We start from the raw sequence: 26,717 nt of genomic DNA, 5'->3' as shown, positions 1-26,717 counted from the left end.
TTTATGGCTGAGTAAATTACTTTCGTAAGTTAGTTAGAGAATTATAACATTGGCAATCTCAAAAGAAGAGTTGATAAAGAGTATGTATATATATATATTTTTTTTAAGAATTGTCTGTAGGCAAATACTAATCATTTGTACAGTATATTCATTTGTATATTGTATTCTTATGTATGCTTGCTGTATTGAATGGCGTCACACTTATAGGATGTTTCTGCTGAAATAAAGTCTAGGAAAAGTTTAGCCATATTGTAAAACTTAGTAATTCTCCGCTGCCTTATTTCACAATGGGGTTGGCTTGTTTTTGTTTCTAACCATGTCCCAAAATGGAATTTGATACAGGGAGCGTGAGCCGTAATTTTACGCTGTGGGTGGAAGGAAGAACTGAAGAGTTATGCACGACGTCTTTTCCGTCCCGCCGAGTTGCCGGGCTGCGGAAGGGCAGGCGCGGTACGTTCTGTGCAGTAGGTGCCTGGACAATTGAATTCCAGTTCCACGCTGGTGTACGCTCATGACCTACGTCTTAATTAACACATTCATATTCTTAGTTAGATTTTGCTAATAAGGTTTGCAATATAGCAGCGTCATTGATACTAGGATCCTTATTTAGCATTTGTGTGATGTAATTAGGAAAAAACCCATCATTTGTTTGTTATGGAAATTAATCTTTTTCCAAGAAAATGCGCTAACTGCAAATGTTTTTTTTTTTTAAAAAAAGTGATTTTTTAAAAGTTCCTGAATGCAGGCCTGACATAGGTAGATACTCACTTTGTATGAATACAACTAACAGTGAGAGAATATTTTTGCTCAAGACAGATATTGTTGTCTCTGTGCAATCTATTCATTGCTTTATGGAGAATAAGGGGACCGCTGGGACCAGTCCTAATCACCGCAACCTTCCAGCATGCTGTGGTTGTATATAGTCTCCTGATTTACAAGCCAAGTGTGGAAAATAAGTCATTAACGGTTTTTTGCCTGTACAATTATTTCATTGTAAGGCACGCTGATAACCCTGGCGTGTATAACATGCCCGGTGATGCTAATAAATTTCATGGTCTGCGTCTCTGAAAGAAAACGTTTGCTTCAGTAGTGCATCATTTTTCTTGTGTGTTATATGCATGAAAAGAAAAGGAACGGTAACACTCAGGTATCAGAAGCTTCTCCAGCGGGTGGGGTTCATTATTACACAACAACTGCTTTGTAGAATGTCCATCTAAAGTGTTATCAGCCCACACTGATGACCTGCGTTCTGTCAGTTTAGATAGATTTAGGCAGCATTTTAAAAGCAGATGAGATTTATGCAACATCTCATTCTATTTTTGTAGGACAGTGGATTGTAGCTGTGGGTTTCCTCGAGCCCGCCAGTGCTGCCGTGCGTGCTGGAGTGACGCACTGTGTTGTTGTACGCTGCTGGCCTAGAGCTGCCTTTTAAGAGTTATTTTTATTTCTCCTGCCCTCGAGGTACATAGCCCTGCAGATTTGTGATAAACATGGTTTATGCTGATATCTTTTAAATGCATGAGAGGGTGCCCTGGGCTGGTTTCTGCAGGGTGAGCAGTGTGAGTAGCAGAGGTTTGGTGACCACAGCAGATGACAGGAGGGACCTACACACTGGCAGCTAACGGGTGAGCGTTGAGGAGAGTGCGTGGAATAGATGCAGTAATTATATTAATAGGAAGTAACTGTTTGGATTCTCTTATAATACCATACCCAAAAATATACATTGTGATATTCTTCAGTCTATTGAGGAAGGAATATGCAGGGGCTGGATGGGCTTAGACAGTAAATCTCACCTCTGACAGCTGGGGTCTGTCTGCAGGGCAGTGTGACCTGCAAGCGGGGTCTTCATCAGAAGATGCTGGGACCATTAGGACCTATTTCTTGTTAGGGGTCCTGTCACAAAATAATGCCATTTTTTACCCTCTCAAAGACAATTCTGCCTTTTTTCATCACTTTGGGAAGACGATGGTATATTACCAGGTTATAGAAGCACATGTTGTTTATCTTGATTCCTTATTCCTCTGGCTGAGAGGACGTGTCGCTCAGAGAAAGGCAAAGGTTCAAGACAGAGAGGGGTAAGGGGGTATAAAGCTGAAACTGGGACCCGCCATTTCATTTGGGGGATATCGGCACCTCATGATTGTCTTTGTGCTTGGCCCTGTCCTATCGCTACAGGATTGGCCGCGACCACAGGTAGAGCCACCGAGCAGCTGAGCCGGTGGAGGGTGAGGAGTGCGAGGGGGTGTCCAGGGCTGGGTGCCGAGGGGCTGCAGAGACGGCGGGAGGCTTGGGGACTGATGAGATGGAAGAGATGGATGGAATGTGGGGCAGTTGGAGAAAGTATCTTGATTAGGGGTGGTGTTGAGATTGTTGGAAGAAGCTTGTAGGTAAATGGAAGCGGAGGTTAAGATGGGCAGCGCTTTAAAAGGCTGAGGAAATTTTGGGGTCATTGCAGAATATCTTTGGGAAGCACTGAATGTCAGGAATTAAGGAGGTGGTGGATATGAGTCTTGGGAAAAGACCTGACATCTGTCCAAGCGTCTGCACACCCAGGTCCTATTTTGTTGGAACGAATAAGGACTCAGCATTCCAATTCAATGTGAATCACGCAAAGCCATTTATTACAGAAACAATCCTCCTTATATATGCAACTATTCTCTGACCACGCTCTGTCCACGCTCCAAGCATGCGTTCGCTGATTGGGTATCATCTATGTTCACGAGCTGTCCACACACTGGAGTCTCACTGCTGGTAGATCTGTTGATTTACGTCATGTTGAGGCCCCGTTATTGTAGAAACGCCTCTCTCCCATGGCAGGTCCTGTTTTCAGCTTTTCCAAGTGGCCTTGAGATTTCTTTGGGCCTGGCTAGTTCCATAGCAAATCTCCATCTAATAGAAACCCATCCACACTTTTTGTCATTAAAATTTGGTAGTGCTGATCCTTTTCGTAATTCTCTACCTTTCTTTTCCCTCCCCAGCAATGGGGTGAGCCTGGGTGTTCCTGCTGCGCCCTGGCAGTGCCAGCTGCCACCAGCCAGAAGGGACAAGCGGCTCTTCTCCTCCCGCGGGTGACATTGCCTGCGGTCGGTCTTCCCGCAGTTTGCAGGGGGAGGACGGGGGCGCAGGGCCCTGTGAGGCTGAAGCTTGCCCACTATCGCAGGGTTTGGGGTCAGGAGAGTGACACGAGGTTTGCTTTATAACAAAGGTTTTCCTTAGAAACTGGATTTCAAACGAGCAGGTGATTAAAACCTGACAAAGCCTTGTGCTCTGCTCGTGTTCGCTCTCAAGTTACTGCAGTCCGTGATTACGGGTGAGTAAAATGTGTGGCACGGGCAGCGTGCATCAAAGGGAAATGTTGGCTTCTTTATGGTAAACCAAAAGCTGATGCCGGGTTTCAAAATGCCATCTTTAGCCCTGCATTTGGAAGCCCCGTGTCGCTGTTACATTTTCCGTGCTGTGCAGCAGTTGCCTCTGTTAAAGCCGGTGATGGTGCCCGCGGTGTTCCCGGAGGAAGGGACGAGGACACGGGAGATACGTGCAAACAGAATTCCCGAGACGTTGCTGTTCTGTCAGAAAGCTGGAAGTCAGTAACAACTAAAAGAAGTGTCTTTTTAAACGTAAAACGTGAAATAATGATTTAAATCTTCTTCTTTCCATTTGTGGGGGCAAAAGCACGGTAAGAAAAGCTAGTGCTGTTTCCATTGAAAGAGAGTTTTGATGGAGAACTTCCAGCAGTCTCTAGGTTTGATTTTGAGACTAAAAATAGTCTTTCTGGAAGGAAAAATGTCTTACCTTGTGTACCTGTCGAATGAGAAATGCTAACTGTGATCCGCTGGAGTGCCCAGCGTGGAGCAGGGGGCGCTGGCGGCTTCCCAAGCTTCTCCCTTCTGAAGGGGCATATATATATATATATAGTAGTATATTACATATTATTGTATATAATATATATTATATATATTCTTATGTATGATATATATTATATACTATACATATTATATACTATATATATTATATATATATACGCACATATATTTCTGAGGCCTGTAAATTTCTACTTACAGACAGCGAAGGGTGTTCTCTGTAGTAGCCAGTGGAATTAATACAATTTTAAACATTTGACATGCGTGTCACATAATATCACACACATGCACATGTGTGTACCTATAAACCATATACAGTTACAACGTGTTCATTCTCTCTTGTGTTACTGCTTTAAGCAGTGTAGGAGTAACACTTCATAACCGAATGTGGTGATAATTCTTCCCTGTTTTCTTCTGTTCAATGCAGAGGACAATAGATCCATCAGCATCTCGAGCAAAGGCACCGTTCGCTGGGTTTTGTGAGCACTGCAATTTGGGATGTGTGTGTTTAGTTGGTTTTGTTGTGTTTTTTAGTGTGGTAAAATAATTTATGAAGGTCAAATACTTTTTATGTAGCGGAGAACGAGACCCTCAGCTGGAAAGGAATAGTCTTAGAACTTGAATGAAATTTCATTTTCATTTAATGAAGGAGTAAGTTGCAAGTTACATCTGACGTCTCGCCAAGTGAGCTGAGGATGGGGAATCTTTCCAAAGACTTCAGCAGCCTTCGAGCTCTTTGCTTTATTTCTGGGCCCTGTGATTAGTGGTTTCTCGAAACTGGATTTTCTTCTTCCCAAAGCTGGGGAAATGAACAGTCATTTTGAAATCCAGCTGCTAAACATGGTCTGGCTCCTAACTGTTCTAAGTAAAAAAGAGTTCTAGATGCCTGAACAGCAAGCTAAATTAAAATGGGCTTTTTTTCTTTAATACACTTCTCCCCCTACCCCTTTTTTTTCTTTCTTTTCTCATTTCTTAGACGGGAAAATGTATTTTCTTTGCCCTGTTAGCACAATATTAGTGCATGGCAAGGTTAACACTGCACTGTTTGCATCTGGAGGCTCTGCTGCGTTCAAGACTCTTCGTAGTTCAAGATAAGTTATGTTTGTGATTATCATCAACCCTTCAGAAATTTAAATTAGTATGCAAATAGCAGGGAGGATTATCAAGATTTTAATTAGCAAGTAACGATTTTTCAATGTAGATAAACTAGATTTATCTGCGACATGTTCTTGCTGCCTTTTCAAAGTGTTCTTAGCCCAGTTTAAGAGAATAAAAAGAGAAAACCAGCAGCATCTCGTGAATTGCAAGGTACTGCTGAGAACTAACAGTGTCCTTGGGAAGCCTGCTGTGCGGTTTGAGTAGGCAGGCGAAGGAGGAGCTAAGGCAGATGAGGAGCTATTGAGCTCTGATCCGTGTTTCACCTGGAGAGCCTGCGTCGCCCGCGGCACGGCGTCCCTGCCCCGCAGTCCTCGTGGGAGTTGTTCACTTGCGGGCAGGGGAGCATTCAGGCTTTTAAAAATCTCTGTGCCTTCAGAGAAGTGAGTAATATAGAGTAACAACTGCGGAACAGCTTAGCCTTTAAAAACCCCGCAGTCCCGGCAAGCCATTGCTGTCTGCTCCTGGGGCCCAGAAGAGCTTGCAGCTCGAGATATTCCCAGGCATCGGTGTGTTTGTGGATTCCCTGGCAGTTCTGTTCGTATTAGGCCGGTAGGGAACTGGAGCTGGGATGGGCTGGCTGCTGGCTTTGGTTCCTCGGGGGACGGGCGGCTGCAGAACCCGGCTTACCGGCAGGTCAGCGCTGCAGGTGCCGCTCAGTACACCTGCGGATCACACACACAGCGCCTTGCTAGGCAGTACTTCTGTAACACGGTGTGACAAGAATGAAAGGAAACATACAAATGATTTTGCTACAACTTAATAGTAGGCATAAGTCTAATATTTCAATCTTGAGGAACTCCACTGATGAGAACAAAAGTATCTTTTGTGTTCCGTAATGTCTGAAGTGTTGCTGAAACCGTTGGTTAATAAAGGACGGGTAAAACAAGAAGGCGTGTGCTGGCTTTAGCTCAGAGATGCTCTACCTACTGGGGCCCCTTTCCCTTTCCCTTTCCCTTTCCCTTTCCCTTTCCCTTTCCCTTTCCCTTTCCCTTTCCCTTTCCCTTTCCCTTTCCCTTCCCCTTCCCCTTCCCCTTCCCCTTCCCCTTCCCCTTCCCCTTCCCCTTCCCCTTCCCCTTTCCCTTCCCCTTCCCCTTCTCCTTTCCCTTCCCCTTCCCCTTCCCCTTCCCCTTCCCCTTCCCCTTCCCCTTCCCCTTCCCCTTCCCCTTCCCCTTCCCCTTTCTTTTTTTAGGCTGTGGAAGGGAGAAGGTGGTTTGATGTCACTAAAATCTATTTGCAATGAACCTTTTTGTTTAAAAAAATAAATTGATCTGGAAGAACACATGCTTGGATATCTTTAGTTCTCTGGTGCAATCATCATTACTTAATGCTTCGTAAAAAGTACATAAAGTTGGTATATTTTGTGGTATCTCACTGGCTGAGTGAAGAGTTCAGTTACGCGTTATTCCATGTGGAACTGAGAGGCTCGGCTCTTGAGGTAGCTCTTTGCAAGAAACTTTAAATGTCACTTTCCTTATGCATCTCTGAGCTTCCTGCATGTTTAATGCATTGTAACTGTATTTCCGTATCATATCTGGAAGTATTTAAAAGCAAAAACCGCATCTTGCTTTAATAAGAATTTCTGTTTACTCATTTTTCCTGTGAAAGAATAAAACCAGAGGTGGTAAGTGCAGCAACTCTGCGCATGGAAAAGGAAAAGCAGCATTTTTCCTTCAGGGACATCGCCACCTAGCAGCTATTAACTACAATTTGCTCAGTTTTTAGTTAAAGAAGAAAGGTAAAACCTGTATTTAAGTCCTCTTGCTTTATTCCTCCAGCTCCTCCTCGTAGCGTGTTGAGGTATCAGCTCATAGGTGTGTCAGAAAGGCCCGTCTGACCTCAGGAGCTGCAGCAGATACTTTTGTCTGTTCGAAAATGGAATTACACTGAGCAGCGCTCTATGGTGTCCGATATCGGAGAAATAGCCCCTCTCTGCTGATGGCCATCAAGGGTGAAATTGCAGCGACCAGCTCACACTTTGTTCTCTACCACCTTGATTTTCAGCCAGTGTCGTGCATTTTCCCCCTAAAAGGTGTTGCATGGCATAGAGTGTAGACCAAGTTCGTACAACTGCACCCAAACCATTTTGGGAAGCAGAAAGGAGAAGCTCCGTGGTAGCTTGCTCTAAAACATTTATTCGTAGGCAACTCAATATATATTTTTAAGTGCTGTAAATACCATATGAACTCTTACTGTCCAATCTCATATTATGGGCTTGATATATTAAGGAATTGCCATTTTTTTCCTACAAAAATTCAGGTAAACAAACAATACCCAGTTATAAGGATTTGTTTTTATATTATTGCTCAAACAAGCCAGGACTATATATTTGTATAGTAGCAAAGATTTATTGCCCTTTAAGAGGCAGTGACACAACAGTGTATTGCATTAATAGCATGCACTGGGGCTCTTTGAAAACCAGGTTTTGAAAAATGCTCTTCTCACCATGCACGGGCACATCCGCACCGCAGCTTCGGCCGGGCAGGTGTCCGTGCACCTCCGGGGTGCCTGTGCTGCGCGGCACGGGGCGGTCTGAGCCGCACGCCAGAGGGTGTTCAGGCTGATAGAGGAGCAGTGAGAGAGCTGCTGTGCTGCAGTGAGAGCTGCTGTGCTGCAGTGAGAGCTGCTGTGCTGCAGTGAGAGAGCTGCTGTGCTGCAGAGAGCTGCTGTGCTGCAGAGAGCTGCTGTGCTGCAGTGAGAGAGCTGCTGTGCTGCAGTGAGAGCTGGTGTGCTGCAGTGAGAGACCTGCTGTGCTGCAGAGAGAGCTGCTGTGCTGCAGTGAGAGAGCTGCTGTGCTGCAGAGAGAGCTGCTGTGCTGCAGTGAGAGCTGCTGTGCTGCAGAGAGAGCTGCTGTGCTGCAGTGAGAGAGCTGCTGTGCTGCAGTGAGAGACCTGCTGTGCTGCAGTGAGAGCTGCTGTGCTGCAGTGGGAGAGCTGCTGTGCTGCAGTGAGAGACCTGCTGTGCTGCAGTGAGAGCTGCTGTGCTGCAGTGGGAGAGCTGCTGTGCTGCAGTGAGAGAGCTGCTGTGCTGCAGAGAGCTGCTGTGCTGCAGAGAGCTGCTGTGCTGCAGTGAGAGAGCTGCTGTGCTGCAGTGAGAGCTGGTGTGCTGCAGTGAGAGACCTGCTGTGCTGCAGAGAGAGCTGCTGTGCTGCAGTGAGAGAGCTGCTGTGCTGCAGAGAGAGCTGCTGTGCTGCAGTGAGAGCTGCTGTGCTGCAGAGAGAGCTGCTGTGCTGCAGTGAGAGAGCTGCTGTGCTGCAGTGAGAGACCTGCTGTGCTGCAGTGAGAGCTGCTGTGCTGCAGTGGGAGAGCTGCTGTGCTGCAGTGAGAGACCTGCTGTGCTGCAGTGAGAGCTGCTGTGCTGCAGTGGGAGAGCTGCTGTGCTGCAGTGGGAGAGCTGCTGTGCTGCAGTGAGAGCTGCTGTGCTGCAGTGGGAGAGCTGCTGTGCTGCAGTGAGAGAGCTGCTGTGCTGCAGTGAGAGCTGCTGTGCTGCAGTGAGAGAGCTGCTGTGCTGCAGTGAGAGAGGTGCTGTGCTGCAGTGAGAGCTGCTGTGCTGCAGTGAGAGAGCTGCTGTGCTGCAGTGAGAGAGGTGCTGTGCTGCAGTGAGAGCTGCTGTGCTGCAGTGAGAGAGCTGCTGTGCTGCAGTGGCAGAGCTACTGTGCTGCAGTGAGAGCTGCTGTGCTGCAGTGAGAGAGCTGCTGTGCTGCAGAGAGAGCTGCTGTGCTGCAGTGAGAGAGCTGCTGTGCTGCAGTGAGAGAGCTGCTGTGCTGCAGTGAGAGCTGCTGTGCTGCAGTGAGAGCTGCTGTGCTGCAGTGAGACAGCTGCTGTGCTGCAGTGAGACAGCTGCTATGCTGCAGTGAGACAGCTGCTATGCTGCAGTGAGAGCTGCTGTGCTGCAGTGAGACAGCTGCTGTGCTGCAGTGAGACAGCTGCTGTGCTGCAGTGGGAGAGCTGCTGTGCTGCAGTGAGAGCTGCTGTGCTGCAGTGAGAGCTGCTGTGCTGCAGTGGGAGAGCTGCTGTGCTGCAGTGAGAGCTGCTGTGCTGCAGTGAGAGCTGCTGTGCTGCAGTGGGAGAGCTGCTGTGCTGCAGTGAGAGAGCTGCTGTGCTGCAGTGGGAGAGCTGCTGTGCTGCAGTGAGAGCTGCTGTGCTGCAGTGAGAGCTGTTGTGCTGTAGTGAGAGAGCTGCTGTGCTGCAGTGAGAGAGCTGCTGTGCTGCAGTGGGAGAGCTGCTGTGCTACAGTGAGAGCTGCTGTGCTGCAGTGAGAGAGCTGCTGTGCTGCAGTGAGAGCTGCTGTGCTGCAGAGAGAGCTGCTGTGCTGCAGTGGGAGAGCTGCTGTGCTGCAGTGAGAGAGCTGCTGTGCTGCAGTGAGAGAGCTGCTGTGCTGCAGTGAGAGCTGCTGTGCTGCAGTGAGAGAGCTGCTGTGCTGCAGTGAGAGCTGCTGTGCTGCAGTGAGAGAGCTGCTGTGCTGCAGTGAGAGCTGCTGTGCTGCAGTGAGAGAGCTGCTGTGCTGCAGTGAGAGCTGCTGTGCTGCAGAGAGAGCTGCTGTGCTGCAGTGGGAGAGCTGCTGTGCTGCAGTGAGAGAGCTGCCGTGCTGCAGTGAGAGCTGGTGTGCTGCAGTGAGAGCTGCTGTGCTGCAGTGGGAGAGCTGCTGTGCTGCAGTGAGTGCTGGTGTGCTGCAGTGGGAGAGCTGCTGTGCTGCAGTGAGAGCTGCTGTGCTGCAGTGGGAGAGCTGCTGTGCTGCAGTGAGAGCTGCTGTGCTGCAGTGAGAGACCTGCTGTGCTGCAGTGAGAGCTGCTGTGCTGCAGAGAGAGCTGCTGTGCTGCAGTGGGAGAGCTGCTGTGCTGCAGTGAGAGCTGCTGTGCTGCAGTGAGAGAGCTGCTGTGCTGCAGTGAGAGCTGCTGTGCTGCAGTGGGAGAGCTGCTGTGCTGCAGTGAGAGCTGCTGTGCTGCAGTGGGAGAGCTGCTGTGCTGCAGTGAGAGAGCTGCCGTGCTGCAGTGAGAGCTGCTGTGCTGCAGTGAGAGAGCTGCTGTGCTGCAGTGAGAGCTGCTGTGCTGCAGTGAGAGAGCTGCCGTGCTGCAGTGAGAGCTGGTGTGCTGCAGTGAGAGCTGCTGTGCTGCAGTGAGAGAGCTGCTGTGCTGCAGTGAGTGCTGGTGTGCTGCAGTGAGAGCTGGTGTGCTGCAGTGAGAGCTGCTGTGCTGCAGTGAGAGCTGCTGTGCTGCAGTGAGAGACCTGCTGTGCTGCAGTGAGAGCTGGTGTGCTGCAGTGAGAGACCTGCTGTGCTGCAGAGAGAGCTGCTGTGCTGCAGTGAGAGAGCTGCTGTGCTGCAGAGAGAGCTGCTGTGCTGCAGTGAGAGAGCTGCTGTGCTGCAGTGGGAGAGCTGCTGTGCTGCAGTGAGAGACCTGCTGTGCTGCAGTGAGAGCTGCTGTGCTGCAGTGGGAGAGCTGCTGTGCTGCAGTGGGAGAGCTGCTGTGCTGCAGTGAGAGCTGCTGTGCTGCAGTGGGAGAGCTGCTGTGCTGCAGTGAGAGACCTGCTGTGCTGCAGTGAGAGCTGCTGTGCTGCAGTGAGAGAGCTGCTGTGCTGCAGTGAGAGAGCTGTTGTGCTGCAGTGAGAGAGCTGCTGTGCTGCAGTGAGAGAGCTGCTGTGCTGCAGTGAGAGCTGCTGTGCTGCAGTGAGAGAGGTGCTGTGCTGCAGTGAGAGCTGCTGTGCTGCAGTGAGAGAGCTGCTGTGCTGCAGTGGCAGAGCTACTGTGCTGCAGTGAGAGCTGCTGTGCTGCAGTGAGAGAGCTGCTGTGCTGCAGAGAGAGCTGCTGTGCTGCAGTGAGAGAGCTGCTGTGCTGCAGTGAGAGAGCTGCTGTGCTGCAGTGAGAGCTGCTGTGCTGCAGTGAGAGCTGCTGTGCTGCAGTGAGACAGCTGCTGTGCTGCAGTGAGACAGCTGCTATGCTGCAGTGAGAGCTGCTGTGCTGCAGTGAGACAGCTGCTGTGCTGCAGTGAGACAGCTGCTGTGCTGCAGTGGGAGAGCTGCTGTGCTGCAGTGAGAGCTGCTGTGCTGCAGTGAGAGCTGCTGTGCTGCAGTGGGAGAGCTGCTGTGCTGCAGTGAGAGCTGCTGTGCTGCAGTGAGAGCTGCTGTGCTGCAGTGGGAGAGCTGCTGTGCTGCAGTGAGAGAGCTGCTGTGCTGCAGTGGGAGAGCTGCTGTGCTGCAGTGAGAGCTGCTGTGCTGCAGTGAGAGAGCTGCTGTGCTGCAGTGAGAGCTGTTGTGCTGCAGTGAGAGAGCTGCTGTGCTGCAGTGAGAGAGCTGCTGTGCTGCAGTGGGAGAGCTGCTGTGCTACAGTGAGAGCTGCTGTGCTGCAGTGAGAGAGCTGCTGTGCTGCAGTGAGAACTGCTGTGCTGCAGAGAGAGCTGCTGTGCTGCAGTGGGAGAGCTGCTGTGCTGCAGTGAGAGAGCTGCTGTGCTGCAGTGAGAGAGCTGCTGTGCTGCAGTGAGAGCTGCTGTGCTGCATTGAGAGAGCTGCTGTGCTGCAGTGAGAGCTGCTGTGCTGCAGTGAGAGCTGCTGTGCTGCAGTGAGAGAGCTGCTGTGCTGCAGTGAGAGCTGCTGTGCTGCAGTGAGAGAGCTGCTGTGCTGCAGTGAGAGCTGCTGTGCTGCAGAGAGAGCTGCTGTGCTGCAGTGGGAGAGCTGCTGTGCTGCAGTGAGAGAGCTGCTGTGCTGCAGTGAGAGAGCTGCCGTGCTGCAGTGAGAGCTGGTGTGCTGCAGTGAGAGCTGCTGTGCTGCAGTGAGAGAGCTGCTGTGCTGCAGTGAGTGCTGGTGTGCTGCAGTGAGAGCTGGTGTGCTGCAGTGAGAGCTGCTGTGCTGCAGTGAGAGCTGGTGTGCTGCAGTGAGAGCTGCTGTGCTGCAGTGAGAGCTGCTGTGCTGCAGTGAGAGCTGCTGTGCTGCAGTGAGAGACCTGCTGTGCTGCAGTGAGAGCTGGTGTGCTGCAGTGAGAGACCTGCTGTGCTGCAGAGAGAGCTGCTGTGCTGCAGTGAGAGAGCTGCTGTGCTGCAGAGAGAGCTGCTGTGCTGCAGTGAGAGAGCTGCTGTGCTGCAGTGGGAGAGCTGCTGTGCTGCAGTGAGAGACCTGCTGTGCTGCAGTGAGAGCTGCTGTGCTGCAGTGGGAGAGCTGCTGTGCTGCAGTGAGAGACCTGCTGTGCTGCAGTGAGAGCTGCTGTGCTGCAGTGGGAGAGCTGCTGTGCTGCAGTGAGAGACCTGCTGTGCTGCAGTGAGAGCTGCTGTGCTGCAGTGAGAGCTGCTGTGCTGCAGTGAGAGAGCTGCTGTGCTGCAGTGAGAGAGCTGTTGTGCTGCAGTGAGAGAGCTGCTGTGCTGCAGTGAGAGCTGCTGTGCTGCAGAGAGAGCTGCTGTGCTGCAGTGAGAGCTGCTGTGCTGCAGTGAGAGAGCTGCTGTGCTGCAGTGAAAGCTGCTGTGCTGCAGTGAGAGAGCTGCTGTGCTGCAGTGAGAGCTGCTGTGCTGCAGTGAGAGAGCTGCTGTGCTGCAGTGAGAGCTGCTGTGCTGCAGTGAGAGCTGCTGTGCTGCAGAGAGAGAGCTGCTGTGCTGCAGTGAGAGAACTGCTGTGCTGCAGTGAGAGAGCTGCTGTGCTGCAGTGAGAGCTGCTGTGCTGCAGTGAGAGAGCTGCTGTGCTGCAGTGAGAGCTGCTGTGCTGCAGAGAGAGCTGCTGTGCTGCAGTGAGAGCTGCTGTGCTGCAGTGAGAGAGCTGCTGTGCTGCAGTGAGAGCTGCTGTGCTGCAGTGAGAGCTGCTGTGCTGCAGAGAGAGAGCTGCTGTGCTGCAGTGAGAGAACTGCTGTGCTGCAGTGAGAGAGCTGCTGTGCTGCAGTGAGAGCTGCTGTGCTGCAGTGAGAGAGCTGCTGTGCTGCAGTGAGAGCTGCTGTGCTGCAGAGAGAGCTGCTGTGCTGCAGTGGGAGAGCTGCTGTGCTGCAGTGAGAGCTGCTGTGCTGCAGTGAGAGAGCTGCTGTGCTGCAGTGAGAGAGGTGCTGTGCTGCAGTGAGAGCTGCTGTGCTGCAGTGAGAGAGCTGCTGTGCTGCAGTGGCAGAGCTACTGTGCTGCAGTGAGAGCTGCTGTGCTGCAGTGAGAGAGCTGCTGTGCTGCAGTGAGAGAGCTGCTGTGCTGCAGTGAGAGAGCTGCTGTGCTGCAGTGAGAGCTGCTGTGCTGCAGTGAGAGCTGCTGTGCTGCAGTGAGACAGCTGCTATGCTGCAGTGAGACAGCTGCTATGCTGCAGTGAGAGCTGCTGTGCTGCAGTGAGACAGCTGCTGTGCTGCAGTGAGACAGCTGCTGTGCTGCAGTGAGAGCTGCTGTGCTGCAGTGACATCTGCTGTGCTGCAGTGAGAGCTGCTGTGCTGCAGTGAGAGAGCTGCTGTGCTGCAGTGAGAGCTGCTGTGCTGCAGTGAGACAGCTGCTGTGCTGCAGTGAGACAGCTGCTGTGCTGCAGTGAGATAGCTGCTATGCTGCAGTGAGAGCTGCTGTGCTGCAGTGAGACAGCTGCTGTGCTGCAGTGAGAGAGCTGCTGTGCTGCAGTGAGAGAGCTGCTGTGCTGCAGTGAGAGCTGCTGTGCTGCATTGAGACAGCTGCTATGCTGCAGTGAGAGCTGCTGTGCTGCAGTGAGAGCTGCTGTGCTGCAGTGAGACAGCTGCTATGCTGCAGTGAGAGAGCTGCTGTGCTGCAGAGAGAGAGCTGCTGTGCTGCAGTGAGAGCTGCTGTGCTGCAGTGAGAGCTGCTGTGCTGCAGTGAGACAGCTGCTATGCTGCAGTGAGAGCTGCTGTGCTGCAGTGAGAGCTGCTGTGCTGCAGAGAGAGCTGCTGTGCTGCAGAGAGAGAGCTGCTGTGCTGCAGTGAGAGCTGCTGTGCTGCAGTGAGAGAGCTGCTGTGCTGCAGTGAGAGAGCTGCTGTGCTGCAGTGAGAGCTGCTGTGCTGCAGTGAGAGAGCTGCTGTGCTGCAGTGAGACAGCTGCTATGCTGCAGTGAGAGAGCTGCTGTGCTGCAGTGAGAGCTGCTGTGCTGCAGTGAGAGAGCTGCTGTGCTGCAGTGAGAGAGCTGCTGTGCTGCAGTGAGAGCTGCTGTGCTGCAGTGAGACAGCTGCTGTGCTGCAGTGAGACAGCTGCTGTGCTGCAGTGAGACAGCTGCTGTGCTGCAGTGAGAGCTGCTGTGCTGCAGTGAGACAGCTGCTGTGCTGCAGTGAGACAGCTGCTGTGCTGCAGTGAGAGCTGCTGTGCTGCAGTGAGAGAGCTGCTGTGCTGCAGTGAGAGACCTGCTGTGCTGCAGTGAGACCTGCTGTGCTGCAGTGAGAGCTGCTGTGCTGCAGTGAGAGAGCTGCTGTGCTGCAGTGAGAGCTGCTGTGCTGCAGTGAGAGCTGCTGTGCTGCAGCTGCCAAGACGCTGGTCCTGCTGCCCAGAGCAGCCCCTGCACAGGAGCACCAGGAACCTGGATGGTTGGGCCCATCACACCAGTTGCTTCCCACCACCTTTTTTATGTCTCGTTTGCTTTCCTTGCCTCACAATACTTGTGTGATAAGACAGTCTTGTGTGCAGACTAAGTTTAGGTTGCTGTCCATTCAGATGATCATGAAGAGATTGAACCATCTCATCTGCTGTGTGCTCTAATTGGAATAAAATCTAATGTACTTTGATGTTAAGTCCCCAGTTATTCAGAAAGGCACGTGGATTTTCAGTTACCTCTAGGGGATGCTATTGTGTTAAAAGTTCCAGGGTTTTAAACACTTTTTATATGAGATACGGGTATTTATCTGCCTTCCAGAATAAGTGTGTGCAATCCCATAGGAAGTAATCTAGCTAATATGACGCAGAGGTGCCACAGCACATAATTGTATTTGCAACTATCAACACGCAGAAGAACAGAATGAGCTAACAAAGGTCCTGGGGTGATGCTAGTAGCTTGTTTTGTTGTGTATTTCACACCTGGCCTGCGGATGCATTGATGAGGGGTTCAGTTGGGTGTCAGGTACCTCAGACTGGGGAAGGTTTGATGAGCAGCAGCTTGAATCGAGCAGTCGGGAACTCTTGGCTGGCAGGAGCAGAGTACTTGACAGTCAGCCTGTCAGTATTTGAGGTTAATGTCTGCTGGACTTGGATTTGTTGAGCTGTTTTCTTTCAAATAAAGTTTTCCTATGAATGGAGTTCGGTTTCAGCATGCTTGAGATACATTTACGGTGATAATTTTCCCTCCTATTCATTCTTAGGCATTGCCTTGCTTTCAGTATAGATGTTTTAATTTAGAAATTCATAAAGGTGCCAGTGTTTGGTACCAGTTTATTATTATTTAATGTGAAGAATCTTAAGATGTTCATTACGCAATGTTCGACAAGCGTTAATCATAGTGTATCCTGTACTGCTGAAAGCCATTCATATGAGAAAGTGATAATTACAGTGTAAAAACCTGTCAACCAGTGACTACTGGTCTAATAAAGAAATCCTTATTTCTTTATTGGGGTCTGGACAGCAGTACTGAGCAGTCAGTGATTTGTAGACAATACCCAACCTTGAATTTCCAAACAACTTGAAGAAACATGTATCTTTGAATACAGAGAGGAATGTATAGAGGACTTTGAACTATAATGCCTTGCCCCATTATGTGCAAGGCATAGAATATTGCTTGCTTTTCTTCCTCATCACCTGCATGTCCCACGAAAATATAAGTATTTTAAACTGGAAGGATTAAATACTTGTATGTTCTTATCCTTTCCAAGCATCTATAAAATGTGTTGTATTACTGTAAATTCAGGGATGCTATCTATATTAAAAACTGTACATATCAGAAGTATTTTCCCCAAAAGCTTTGGCGTAATTACATAAGAAACTTGCATTTCACACGGAATAAGCATGCCTCTCTTTTGTTGGTGTTGTAGGTATGCGTTTTTATCGCAGTTTGTATATTAAGGGGCTAAGACTTCTCTTGACGCCTTTGTTAAATGTCTGGTTCTGTCTGGAGCTCTGGTATAGAATATCTTTGAATTTGGGTACGCACACCGCGATCTGCTGTAAAACTCCTAGTCCCATTGCTAAAAATGATAATGTTCTTTGTTCAAAAGATTTTTCTTTCTAGAAAATACCATGCATTATTTCAGTCTGGAGGTATGGGGTTGTACCTTTGGTGGTAACAAATCCTGTGAGGCAAGAAAACAACTGCAGCATTTTTATTAGGTACCATCCACGAAATGTGCTGTTACCTCGGCATTAAGTGCTGGTGAGCTTTTACACCATGTTAAAGTCTTAAAGATGAATAGCGCTTCAATTAGGAGAGCGCCCTTTTGGCATATAAGTAATCGATAAATGCTTCTTGACCTTCATCTTCGCAGCAATGCTGAATTCCTTGCAGGTAATTTGTTTCCTGCTGTAATTCGGCACTGTTAGTGGACATTCTCCTTCAGTTGAGGCGTGTAAGTAGACAACACACAGGGCTTTTTGTATTTGAAGTGAGGAGAAACCTTATTTGGGTTCTGGGGAATCTTCCTTGCAGATGAATGTCCTGTTCCTATTTCTGACTAATAACTTTAACTGGGTTACCTGGTCTCACTGAAACATCCCGAATATTCAAGCCGTACTTTTCAAAACGCCCTGACAAAACGTCGCTGCGTGAGTTGCCTCTGTAATGGAACATCTTCCCCTTCTCTGACAGAGGAGAGACATTCTTAGCATGAGAATGGCAGTTTGTCCCTGGTTCTTGCAGTCTGCTTGTGTGCACCATTAAAATTCTCCGTCCCAGGATGGCAGGGATGAATTATGTTCCAAGCCGCGGGGCAGAGGGAAGATTAGGACTCTGTTAGCTTCTTTGTTTGTCCTAGGCCAAACCTCTACCAGTATTTATTTCTCTTGTTCTGCTGTCAGATCAGACTTCAGGTGCTGCTCAGCCCCAGGAAATGCAAACTGATGTCTCTGAGGTGAGTTACACCCATCCAGATGTTCTGCCCCCACATCTGTCTGAGCAGCACGAGGCGTTGCGATGCCCACGGAAGGGCAGACCGCATCCAGCACACAGGAGGTTCGACTGCTGGGAGCCCTTAAAAATCACATGTGGTAGTATATAGGTGGAGCTGGAGCTGTGTGAATACACAGTACCTGTCTCTATGCATACACACATACCCACTGTTCCTTCTTTCTTTAATGCTACTCTATTTATTTATTCTTATTCTTCCCAAGCATCCATAACATGTGTTGCATGACTGTAAATTCAGGGATGCTATCTATTAAAAATTGCACATATCAGAAGTATTTTCCCCAAAAGCTTTGGCGTAATTACGTAAGAAACTTGCATTTCACACGGAATAAGCATGCCTCTCTTTTGTTGGTGTTGTAGGTATGGGTTTTTATCGCAGTTTGTATATTAAGGGGCTAAGACTTCTCTTGACGCCTTTGTTAAATGTCTGGTTCTGTCTGGAGCACTGGTATAGAATACCTTTGAATTTGGGTACGCACAACGCAATCTGCTGTGTTTAGTTTAGCGTACGGGTGGAATTGTAGCACATACACCCGCTGTACCTCTGTTCTTTAATTTTAGTTGTCCGTCCCGTTACTGTAAAACAGCATTCTTTTTCACCGCGGCAGCACTGGGACGTGTCAGAGGGAAATTAAGCGAAGAACGTGTAAGAATTAATTTTCAGCAGGTGATGTGGCGCCGCTGTCCCGCCGGGGGCGCGGCCGGAGCGCTGCTGCGGGGCGCTCCCGCCCTGCTCCCGCTGCCCCGCCCGCGCTCCCGCTGCCCCGCCCTGCTCCCGCTGCCCCGCCCTGCTCCCGCTGCCCCGCCCGCGCTCCCGCTGCCCCGCCCGCGCTCCCGCTGCCCCGCCCGCGCTCCCGCGCTCCCGCTGCCCCGCCCTGCTCCCGCTGCCCCGCCCTGCTCCCGCTGCCCCGCCCGCGCTCCCGCTGCCCCGCCCGCGCTCCCGCTGCCCCGCCCGCGCTCCCGCTGCCCCGCCCTGCTCCCGCTGCCCCGCCCGCGCTCCCGCTGCCCCGCCCGCGCTCCCGCGCTCCCGCTGCCCCGCCCTGCTCCCGCTGCCCCGCCCTGCTCCCGCTGCCCCGCCCGCGCTCCCGCTGCCCCGCCCTGCTCCCGCTGCCCCGCCCGCGCTCCCGCTGCCCCGCCCGCGCTCCCGCTGCCCCGCCCTGCTCCCTCTGCCCCGCCCTGCTCCCGCTGCCCCGCCCTGCTCCCGCTGCCCCGCCCTGCTCCCTCTGCCCCGCCCTGCTCCCGCTGCCCCGCCCTGCTCCCGCTGCCCCGCCCGCGCTCCCGCTGCCCCGCCCGCGCTCCCGCGCTCCCGCTGCCCCGCCCGCGCTCCCGCTGCCCCGCCCTGCTCCCGCTGCCCCGCCCGCGCTCCCGCTGCCCCGCCCTGCTCCCGCTGCCCCGCCCGCGCTCCCGCTGCCCCGCCCTGCTCCCGCTGCCCCGCCCGCGCTCCCGCTGCCCCGCCCGCGCTCCCGCTGCCCCGCCCGCGCTCCCGCTGCCCCGCCCTGCTCCCGCTGCCCCGCCCGCGCTCCCGCTGCCCCGCCCTGCTCCCGCTGCCCCGCCCTGCTCCCGCTGCCCCGCCCTGCTCCCGCTGCCCCGCCCGCGCTCCCGCTGCCCCGCCCTGCTCCCGCTGCCCCGCCCGCGCTCCCGCTGCCCCGCCCTGCTCCCTCTGCCCCGCCCTGCTCCCGCTGCCCCGCCCGCGCTCCTGCTGCCCCGCCCGCGCTCCCGCTGCCCCGCCCGCGCTCCCGCTGCCCCGCCCGCGCTCCCTCTGCCCCGCCCTGCTCCCGCTGCCCCGCCCGCGCTCCCGCTGCCCCGCCCGCGCTCCCTCTGCCCCGCCCTGCTCCCGCTGCCCCGCCCGCGCTCCTGCTGCCCCGCCCGCGCTCCCGCTGCCCCGCCCGCGCTCCCGCTGCCCCGCCCGCGCTCCCGCTGCCCCGCCCTGCTCCCGCTGCCCCGCCCTGCTCCCTCTGCCCCGCCCTGCTCCCGCTGCCCCGCCCTGCTCCCGCTGCCCCGCCCTGCTCCCGCTGCCCCGCCCTGCTCCCGCTGCCCCGCCCTGCTCCCTCTGCCCCGCCCGCGCTCCCGCTGCCCCGCCCTGCTCCCGCTGCCCCGCCCGCGCTCCCGCGGCCCCGCCCGCGCTCCCGCTGCCCCGCCCGCGCTCCGCGCCTGTAGCGCCTGACCGTGTGCGGAAAACATCCCCGGCGCTCCGGGGATGCGCGGCGCATGCGCGCTGCCGGCGCGTGGCGTCACTGCTCGCGGCTGCTGTCAGCGCGGGCGCGCGGCGGCCGCGGCTCCGCGCGCTTTGTCCGCCCCCCTTGCCGGGTGCTCCTCTCTTTCTTCCCCGTTTCTGTAGTGTTGGTTGGACGGGCCGTGGGCAGCCCCAGACAGGCTCTCTGGAGCCGGGGGCGCCGCGGGAAGTCCGGGCAGGCGAGTGCGTGTGCGTGAGTCCCCCCGACGGCCCTTTCATCGCTTTGTTGTGATTAGCCGGAGGCCGGGCCTGCGCCGGGGGCGTTCGGGCCGCCGGGAGCTGCTCGGCACCATTTGCTCGGGCTCCCGCTCCCTGAACCCGGGCGAAAGCGAACGAGCTGGTCTCTTCTGCGAGCCCGATAAATGCTGTTTATGAGGATGGACCTGTTGAACTACCAGTACTTGGACAAGATGAACAACAATATCGGCATTCTCTGCTACGAAGGTAACGCTTTCATGTCACCAGGCGCCTTTTGTCGGCTGTGTTTTCTGCCCTTTGTAACACTGACTTTCATTCCTCTCTTGAAACCGGCACTGTTGGCTGTGAGGTACCTCGCTTACTCAAGGCTTTGTGAAAAGGACGGGCTTTTTTAAATGTGATTTTTCTGTCTTTTTTTTTTTTTTTTTTACAAGTAGTGTTTTTAGTGTTAACTTACTATTTTTTCTTAAAGATAACTTCAGTTAGATTAGCCCAAAGGACCGTGTGGCTTTTGTGGCAGGTCAGGTTTTTGTCCATCATTTCTGTAGCTGCAGAAGCAACAGTTTGTAAGATGGGCGTGAGAGTTAACGCACAGTTCTGCTCCTGATCCCGAGCAGCAGTTGGGCTCGGCCGCTGCTGGACCCGGGAGCCGGCTTTAGGTGGCGAGGCTGCTTCGGCGGGACCCGGACCGGCCCGTCCCGTTCCCCGTTCCGTCCCCCCCGGCCCGTCCCGTTCCCCGTTCCGTCCCCCCTGGCCCGTCCCCCCCGTTCCCCGTTCCGTCCCCCCTGGCCCGTCCCCCCCGTTCCCCGTTCCGTCCCCCCCGGCCTGTCCCCCCCGTTCCCCGTTCCGTCCCCCCCGTTCCCCGTTCCGTCCCCCCTGGCCCGTCCCCCCCGTTCCCCCGTCCCCCCGGCCCGTCCCCGCCCGCTCCCCGGCCCGCACAGAGCGGCCCATTGTCCGCCCCGCGGTGCCGCCCCCTCCTCCGCCCCGCACACCCCTCCTGCCCGACCCCCCCACCTCCCGGCCCCGGGGAAAGAATTACACAACCCGTTGGAAAACGGAGCCTTTTTTTATCCTTTTTGTCCCCCTGTGCCGGGCTCTGGGTCCCGCCGGTGCCGCGTTCCGCTGCCCCCGTGTCCGGGCCCCACAGCCCGTTCCGAGGTGCCCGCGGTAACTGGGTAAAATCGGTTTCTTAATCTGGTGGAGTTTTCCGTACGTGCAGTTTGAGGCAGTGGTTATGGCTTGGCTTTGACTGGAAAGAAAGGCACCACTGAGCTAATTCGGCTTGGCAGGGGAGCCGTGTTTGCTGTAGCCACACACAAGCGTTGCGGGAACCTTTCTTCTGATTCAGCAGGAACGCTTTCCATGTTCGTTTGGAAAATAAACTTGCTGTGGTTGTCAGGAAAGAAACAAAAAGGAGCGTACACAGGAGTAGGAGCTATCTGTTCACACTGTTCAGAAAAGGACTGGGCCAGAAGGCAGAGAGCTGGACTTTTCTTTGGCAAATACCCTCTTTTCTACCATTAAATCAGCATGGCCACATTGCTTTCCTTCAGGAAGTGGAGGGGCTCCCTGTAGAACTGTTAATATCCCAGTTGCATTTCTTACTCTTTCCTGCACAAATATGTATATATTTGTTCGAATAAAGTTATTTTACAGAAGGCTGAGCTTTGCCCAGCAGTACTAAACAATTATGGAGCTGGGATTCAATAGAGCGGAGTTTTCAAGATCTTTCTTATCCCATGCTTTCTTCATTACAGCAAGAAAACTAGTTAAAAGAAAAAAAAGAGAGAAAAAACAAACAAGAAAAACTGCTTGCAGGATCCCTGAGCCTTTTAATTGCTCTCTGTAGTAACCAGGGATTTGCTTGGAAGCAATTGACAACTTCTGATGAGGACCATGAAGTTTTGCAGAAAATGCTGCTTACATGGTACGTGTTCCTGAGTGTTTTGTTGACTGAGGCAAAAAACCTGTAGTTTTGGCTCGTTAATTCAGTTCTTTATAGTCATGCCTGATATTTATGGAAGGTTCTTTCAAGCCCCCTTTTTCCCCACCCTCTTCTCCAATAATTGTTACTTAACCAGATCTTAGCTTTAGTAGTTCAAAAGCAAAAGAAGAGCTTAAGGGACACTTTCTACTATAGCAGTCTTTGTTTAGCTTAAACATCTGTTGCTATTTTCCTTATTGTGGGAGTTAACATTTGTAACACTAAAATAAACACACAAAATGAAGAAAAGCAAAGCAAAACTTCAGTGGTGTTTATAGTGAGGTGTTTATATCCCACTGGTTTAAAAAGTATAAACACTGGCAACATCTGCACTGAGCTGGCAGGGAGTTTTGGAGATGCCGACGGATCTTCCATGCCTCTGCCATAGTATTTATTTTAGAGGTGACTTGTGTCACCGGTGGTGGATCTTGTCTTCTCAAAGACGCTGCTGTGAGTGACTATACTGACAACAAAGTGCCCTTCCAAACTAAATCAGGATTTATTAAAGGTCATACTAGAACTACTTATAAATAGATGCCTTCCTGAAAAGTACTTTTGCAGATTTTGGATAAGATACAAGTACATTATCTGGTGTGAAAATGGGTTTGAAATTTCATCAGAAAGAATTACGGATTTATATGCCACAGGAAATAAACGGAAATAAATTCCTTTAGATTCTCTTGGAATGCTCGTGTGCATTGTGATCGGTATGCTGGTGAAATGTGTCATTGTCATTTTATGAGGTCTGCTGGTGGTTTTAATCTTTCACCCCTGGCGCAAGCCACTGGAACTCTGTGCCATGGATGTGTAGCTGCAGCTTACGGGTAAGCGATGTATTGGTAAATAAGAAATAGGAAAAGTTCTTCCGTGGTGTGCGTTTGGCAGCCCCTCAGCTTGACATGGAGCGCATCCCAAGACAGTCCCGCGTTCCCCTGCCCGGCAGGAGGGCCGGACGGTGGTTTGTGGGGTGAGGCTCGGTGCGGAGCGGTGCCCGCGCTGCTCAGTCCTCGTGGAGCGGCAGGTGCGGGAAGCCTCGGCTGTGGCTCCATCTCCTCCTGTTCCTCAGCGGTGTCTTTCATCAGGAGGATGGGGACGTTCATTGACAGAGTGCTGTTCAGTTCCTAAAGCGTATTTCTGGTTTTGGTTTACTTGGTGGAGGTCTGGAGGAACAAGGTAGAATGGTGAGTGATACAGATGGGCAGAAAAATGTTCCTGTTGTTGTGGTTGGGGGCAGACAGGAGATCTGGCAGTTCTGTTAACCACGAAGAAATAAAGTTGTGTTGCAGGCTTGGCTGACCACTTCATAGTACGGAAACCGAACTGAAGGTGACTGTTTTCTCAAACATAAGATGTTTTTTTTCCTGTGAGGTTGCTCTAATGCTGGCACAGGTTGCCCAGAGAGGTGGTGGTGTCTCTGTCTTTGGAGACACTCAGAACCCAGGTGGTCATGGCCATGAGCAACCTGCCCCAGTTGAGCTTTTGAGCAGGAGGGTTGGACTGGTGGGGCTCCACACTTGTGTGACTCCGTGACATGATGGACAGTCCTGCACACTCATGTCATTGACACAGCCACAGCCAGCAAAAGGATTATAAGCAGAGATGAGGCAAGAGGGTTTTTGAAAGGGGGTCCATAACTTTGAACCACAGGTTGGTTGTTTTATACTGATAATTTGTATCCTTTTGAGGGTTTCCTTAATATTACTACTAGCTTTGAGCTCCTTGTGATGCTCCATGATAATCTCTAATGCTTTTGGAGTAAAATCTTAATTTTAACAACGTAGTGTTTCTCTTAACAATTTGCATGAAAGAGAGCATTTGAGTTTTGCCTTCCTCTCCAGTGAAATAAAACTCTTAAATAATTCAAATGAAAATGTTTAGTCTTTGCCAGTGGGAAAGTTACACTTAATGATCAACCATTTAAAGCAATTCATGGTCATATATTTCACAGAATCCCAGAATGTCAGGGATGGGAAGGGCCCTGGAAAGCTCATCCAGTGCAATCCCCCCATGGAGCAGGAACACCCAGATGAGGTTACACAGGAAGGTGTCCAGGCGGGTTGGAATGTCTGCACAGAAGGAGACTCCACAACCCCCTGGGCAGCCTGGGCCAGGCTCTGCCACCCTCACCAGGAACAAGTTTCTTCTCATCTTTCAGTGGAACCTCCTGTGTTCCAGTTTGCACCCATTGCCCCTTGTCCTGTCACTGGTTGTCACCAGAAGAGCCTGGCTCCATCCTCCTGACACTCCCCCTTTCCATATTGATCCCCAGGAATGAGTCCCCCCTCAGTCTCCTCTTGTCCAGCTCCAGAGCCCCAGCTCCCTCAGCCTTTCCTCACACGGGAGATGCTCCACTCCCTTCAGCATCTTGGTGGCTGCGCTGGACTCTCTCCAGCAGTTCCCTGTCCTGCTGGAACTGAGGGGCCACAGCTGGACACAATATTCCAGGTGTGGTCTCCCCAGGGCAGAGCAGAGGGGCAGGAGAACCTCTCTGACCTACTGACCACCCCCTTCTAACCCACCCCAGGTACCATTGGCTTCCTGGCCACAAGGGCCCAGTGCTGGCTCATGGTCACCCTGCTGTCCCCAGGACCCCCAGGTCCCTTTCCCCTACACTGCTCTCTAACAGCTCGTTCCCCAACTTATACTGGAAAAGAAAAAACAGAGAATTGTTGCCTCAGCATCTGGATGCTGATGGCGTGAATACATCTGATACCCTCCTTTGCTGCCGGGGATCAACAATGGCCAGTTTAATGAGTAGTGCTTCATCATCACATCATTGTTTTCTTCTTAACGAGCTCAGAGACATGGGGAAGCTCTTGGGAGGCTGTTGTCCTCGCCGAGGTGCCAAGGCCTTGAGGCAGAACCATTTTGTACCAGTCTCCATTCCCAGCGCTTCCCATCGAATGATGGGCGCTCGTTCCGGGCAGGGATTCAGAGGTGCAACATCTGCGTCTTGTTTTGTGGTGGAAACTCCCTTCACTTCAGCTGAATATTCTCCGTCTGTGGTTGGTGTGTGCGGCAGCGGCAGGAGGGCCTGGGGCTCAGCAGAACACTTGGCAGGTGACCCAGCTCCTGGATGGGTGCAGGGACAGCCCTGCGAGTTTTGGCTCCTCGTTTCCCATAGAATATGGATGAGAAGGTGCAGATTTGTTTCATTTCGCCGTTTGTCTAAGGGAGCGTACAGATGGTTGTGTGTTGGAAGGCAGATTTGTGTCTTCCTTCCTCTCTCGCCCGTGTTCAAATGCTTTGTGTTATTACTGCATTCTCAAGGCTTGACCTGCTGTGCTGGGAAAGGTATAAAGAATTGCAATAAGATGCTAAGAAATCCCCCAGGCACGTTATGAGGCTTGGAGCACTCAGAATGGTTATACAGAATTCTCTGGACAGTCCAGAAGGCTGGATTTTTTTTTTTTAAGGAAGAAAATTGGATCCAGATTTGTAAAAAAACACCTCTTTTTGGTTTCAGGACAGCTTACATTTGTTAGTGGCATATTACGTAATTATTTCACTGCCTTCCTGTAGCAGCGAGGCCCGAGCTGGTGCCGCGCTGAGCTTGCACAGCCACACGGCTTCTGAGGGCACTGCGAGGCTTTTGGGAGAGGCGCATTTCATCCCAAAAAGGCCACTTTAGATGTTTGATGTCGAAGAAGGCGCCTGAGACAGATTCTGCGAACTTCATTTGCTTTCTAATGAGATGCAACGTGTTTTCCTAAGTTCTAAAGAGCAGCTGCCGTCCGTTTTCTTTGCTGACCTTGCGTTTTACTCTGGGTTCATAACATCGGTTTCTCCTGTTAACTGTGAATTTTGGTTTAGTTACTAAATACATCAAAAAGACTTCAATGCTGTTCTTCTATTAAAAATTAGTGGAATAATAGAGGGGATAAAAATATCTTTCATGGTGAATTGAGTTTTCTTGTTTGTAATGCAGTGTGAAATTTCTGGTCAAAGTCGTGTAAATTAAGATGCACCTACAGAAAGTTCCCTGTTTATAGAAAATTCTGTGGGATTTGCTTTATCAATATCTTTTGTCTTCAGGGAAAATCAAAAGAGCTCCAGCGTCACAGCTGGGCTTTTCTTACTCATTTCCTCTTAGCTTGAAGTTGGGAACATCCTTTTCAGTACTGACATCAAAATTCAGTTCGTTTTCCTCACTCATCAAAGGCAGGATAGATGTAGGTCATACGTAAGCATTTTTTCCCTGAAGTTGTTGTGTTCTCCTCATCCTTGATGCTGGCTCAGCATTTGTACTGAGAACTCAAACAAGGGAATTGGAAAAAACCAAACAAATACAACAGTGGGTTATCCCACAACTTTTGGTAGATAAGATAGGCAGCATATTTTTTCTGAGATAAGAGGCGGTGAGGTTTGTAGCAGTAAGTTGAATTCTGTGCTAATGAGCAATTTGCTTAAAGGCTGTAACTTGTTACTCACAAGTCAAGTTTGTTACAGTGCCAGGTCTCTTTGGATATAAATCCAGGGATTTTTAGGAGACACTGAAAAACCTTAAATTGCTCCGGAGTTTGAACAATGCGCCGTATTGTATGGAGAACTGTGAGAGAAAAAATAGAGCTGAAACAACAGTCTTCAATTGTGGGGCACCTAAAATTATGAATGAAAAGTTCATCCATATGTATTGGGTTTGCCTTTTTTAAATATCTGCTTTGCATGAAAATAGTTGTCTATTAATTTCTTATTGAGGATTAATACAGATGGGCCTTTATATTTGATTTTGGCTGCATAGAGTGCAGAGTTTTAACATGCTGCATGCAGACAGTGTGCCAAGCAATTTAGCAAAGCTGTTTACACTGACAATAATCCAGCAGGACAGAGCCTATAATTTTTCACTGATAATAGCATGAGGTAGTGATGAATACAAGTTTCTGGAGGAGAGTTTACAAAAAAGGTATTAAACTTTTTCAGTGTTAAAGAATCATGAGTGTTTTTTGGTTTAATTTCCTTTTTGAAGCCAGCCAATCTTTTCCTCATCATCTCGTCTGTATCATCTCCCCGAGAATCACTTTACAAATGAGCGTGGAAGGATTGCTGTACACAGAGTTGTTGTTTCCCGTCCCGGTCAGTAAAAGCCGTGTGTGTTAGAGAAAAACTGGTGCGCGCTATAGGTACGTGGTGCACGCTATAGGTGGAGCTGGAGCGTGGCTGGTCTGTGAGCACCATGAGGGGCTGGAGCACAGGTGTGATGGAGCGGCTGAGGGACCTGGGGGTTCAGCTGGAGAACAGGAGCTGAGGGGAGACCTTCTGATCTCTGAACTGCCTGAAAGGAGCTTGGAGCCAGGGGGGTCGGGCTC

General features: G+C 51.5%; 2 protein-coding genes and 1 long non-coding RNA gene across 8 annotated transcripts in view; 2 read left to right on the top strand and 1 right to left on the bottom strand.

Annotated features, from left to right (window-relative positions):
* Window positions 1-26,717, top strand: part of TAMM41 (TAM41 mitochondrial translocator assembly and maintenance homolog) — a 111,174-nt gene that overhangs the window by 69,790 nt on the left and 14,667 nt on the right. The window contains exon 9 of one of the 6 annotated variants that reach the window (XM_065074831.1): window positions 343-1,075. The exons of the other annotated variants lie outside the window; for them this stretch is intronic. Coding sequence (XP_064930903.1) covers window positions 343-351 — 9 coding nt within the window. The 3' untranslated portion in view covers window positions 352-1,075. Of the gene's footprint in view, window positions 1-342; window positions 1,076-26,717 lie in introns of those variants that run through there. 6 annotated transcript variants of the gene reach the window in all.
* Window positions 16,182-19,273, bottom strand: LOC135580432 (uncharacterized). The gene is made up of 2 exons (XR_010474981.1): window positions 19,162-19,273; window positions 16,182-17,606 (listed from the first exon to the last, which is right to left on the bottom strand). It is a non-coding gene; the product is annotated as an uncharacterized LOC135580432 (long non-coding RNA).
* VGLL4 (vestigial like family member 4) overlaps window positions 19,210-26,717 on the top strand; it is a 48,527-nt gene continuing 41,019 nt past the window's right edge. Inside the window, exon 1 of the mRNA XM_005502823.4 lies at window positions 19,210-19,673. Within this exon, the coding sequence (XP_005502880.1) occupies window positions 19,592-19,673 (82 nt within the window). The 5' untranslated portion in view covers window positions 19,210-19,591. The remainder of the gene's footprint in view (window positions 19,674-26,717) is intronic.

The sequence above is a fragment of the Columba livia genome, chromosome 10 (genome assembly GCF_036013475.1).
Source record: "Columba livia isolate bColLiv1 breed racing homer chromosome 10, bColLiv1.pat.W.v2, whole genome shotgun sequence".
NCBI classification, from domain to species: Eukaryota; Metazoa; Chordata; class Aves; order Columbiformes; family Columbidae; genus Columba; species Columba livia.
The sequence above is the reverse complement of the archived record's forward strand: the minus strand, read 5'-3'. Positions and strand labels throughout refer to the sequence as shown.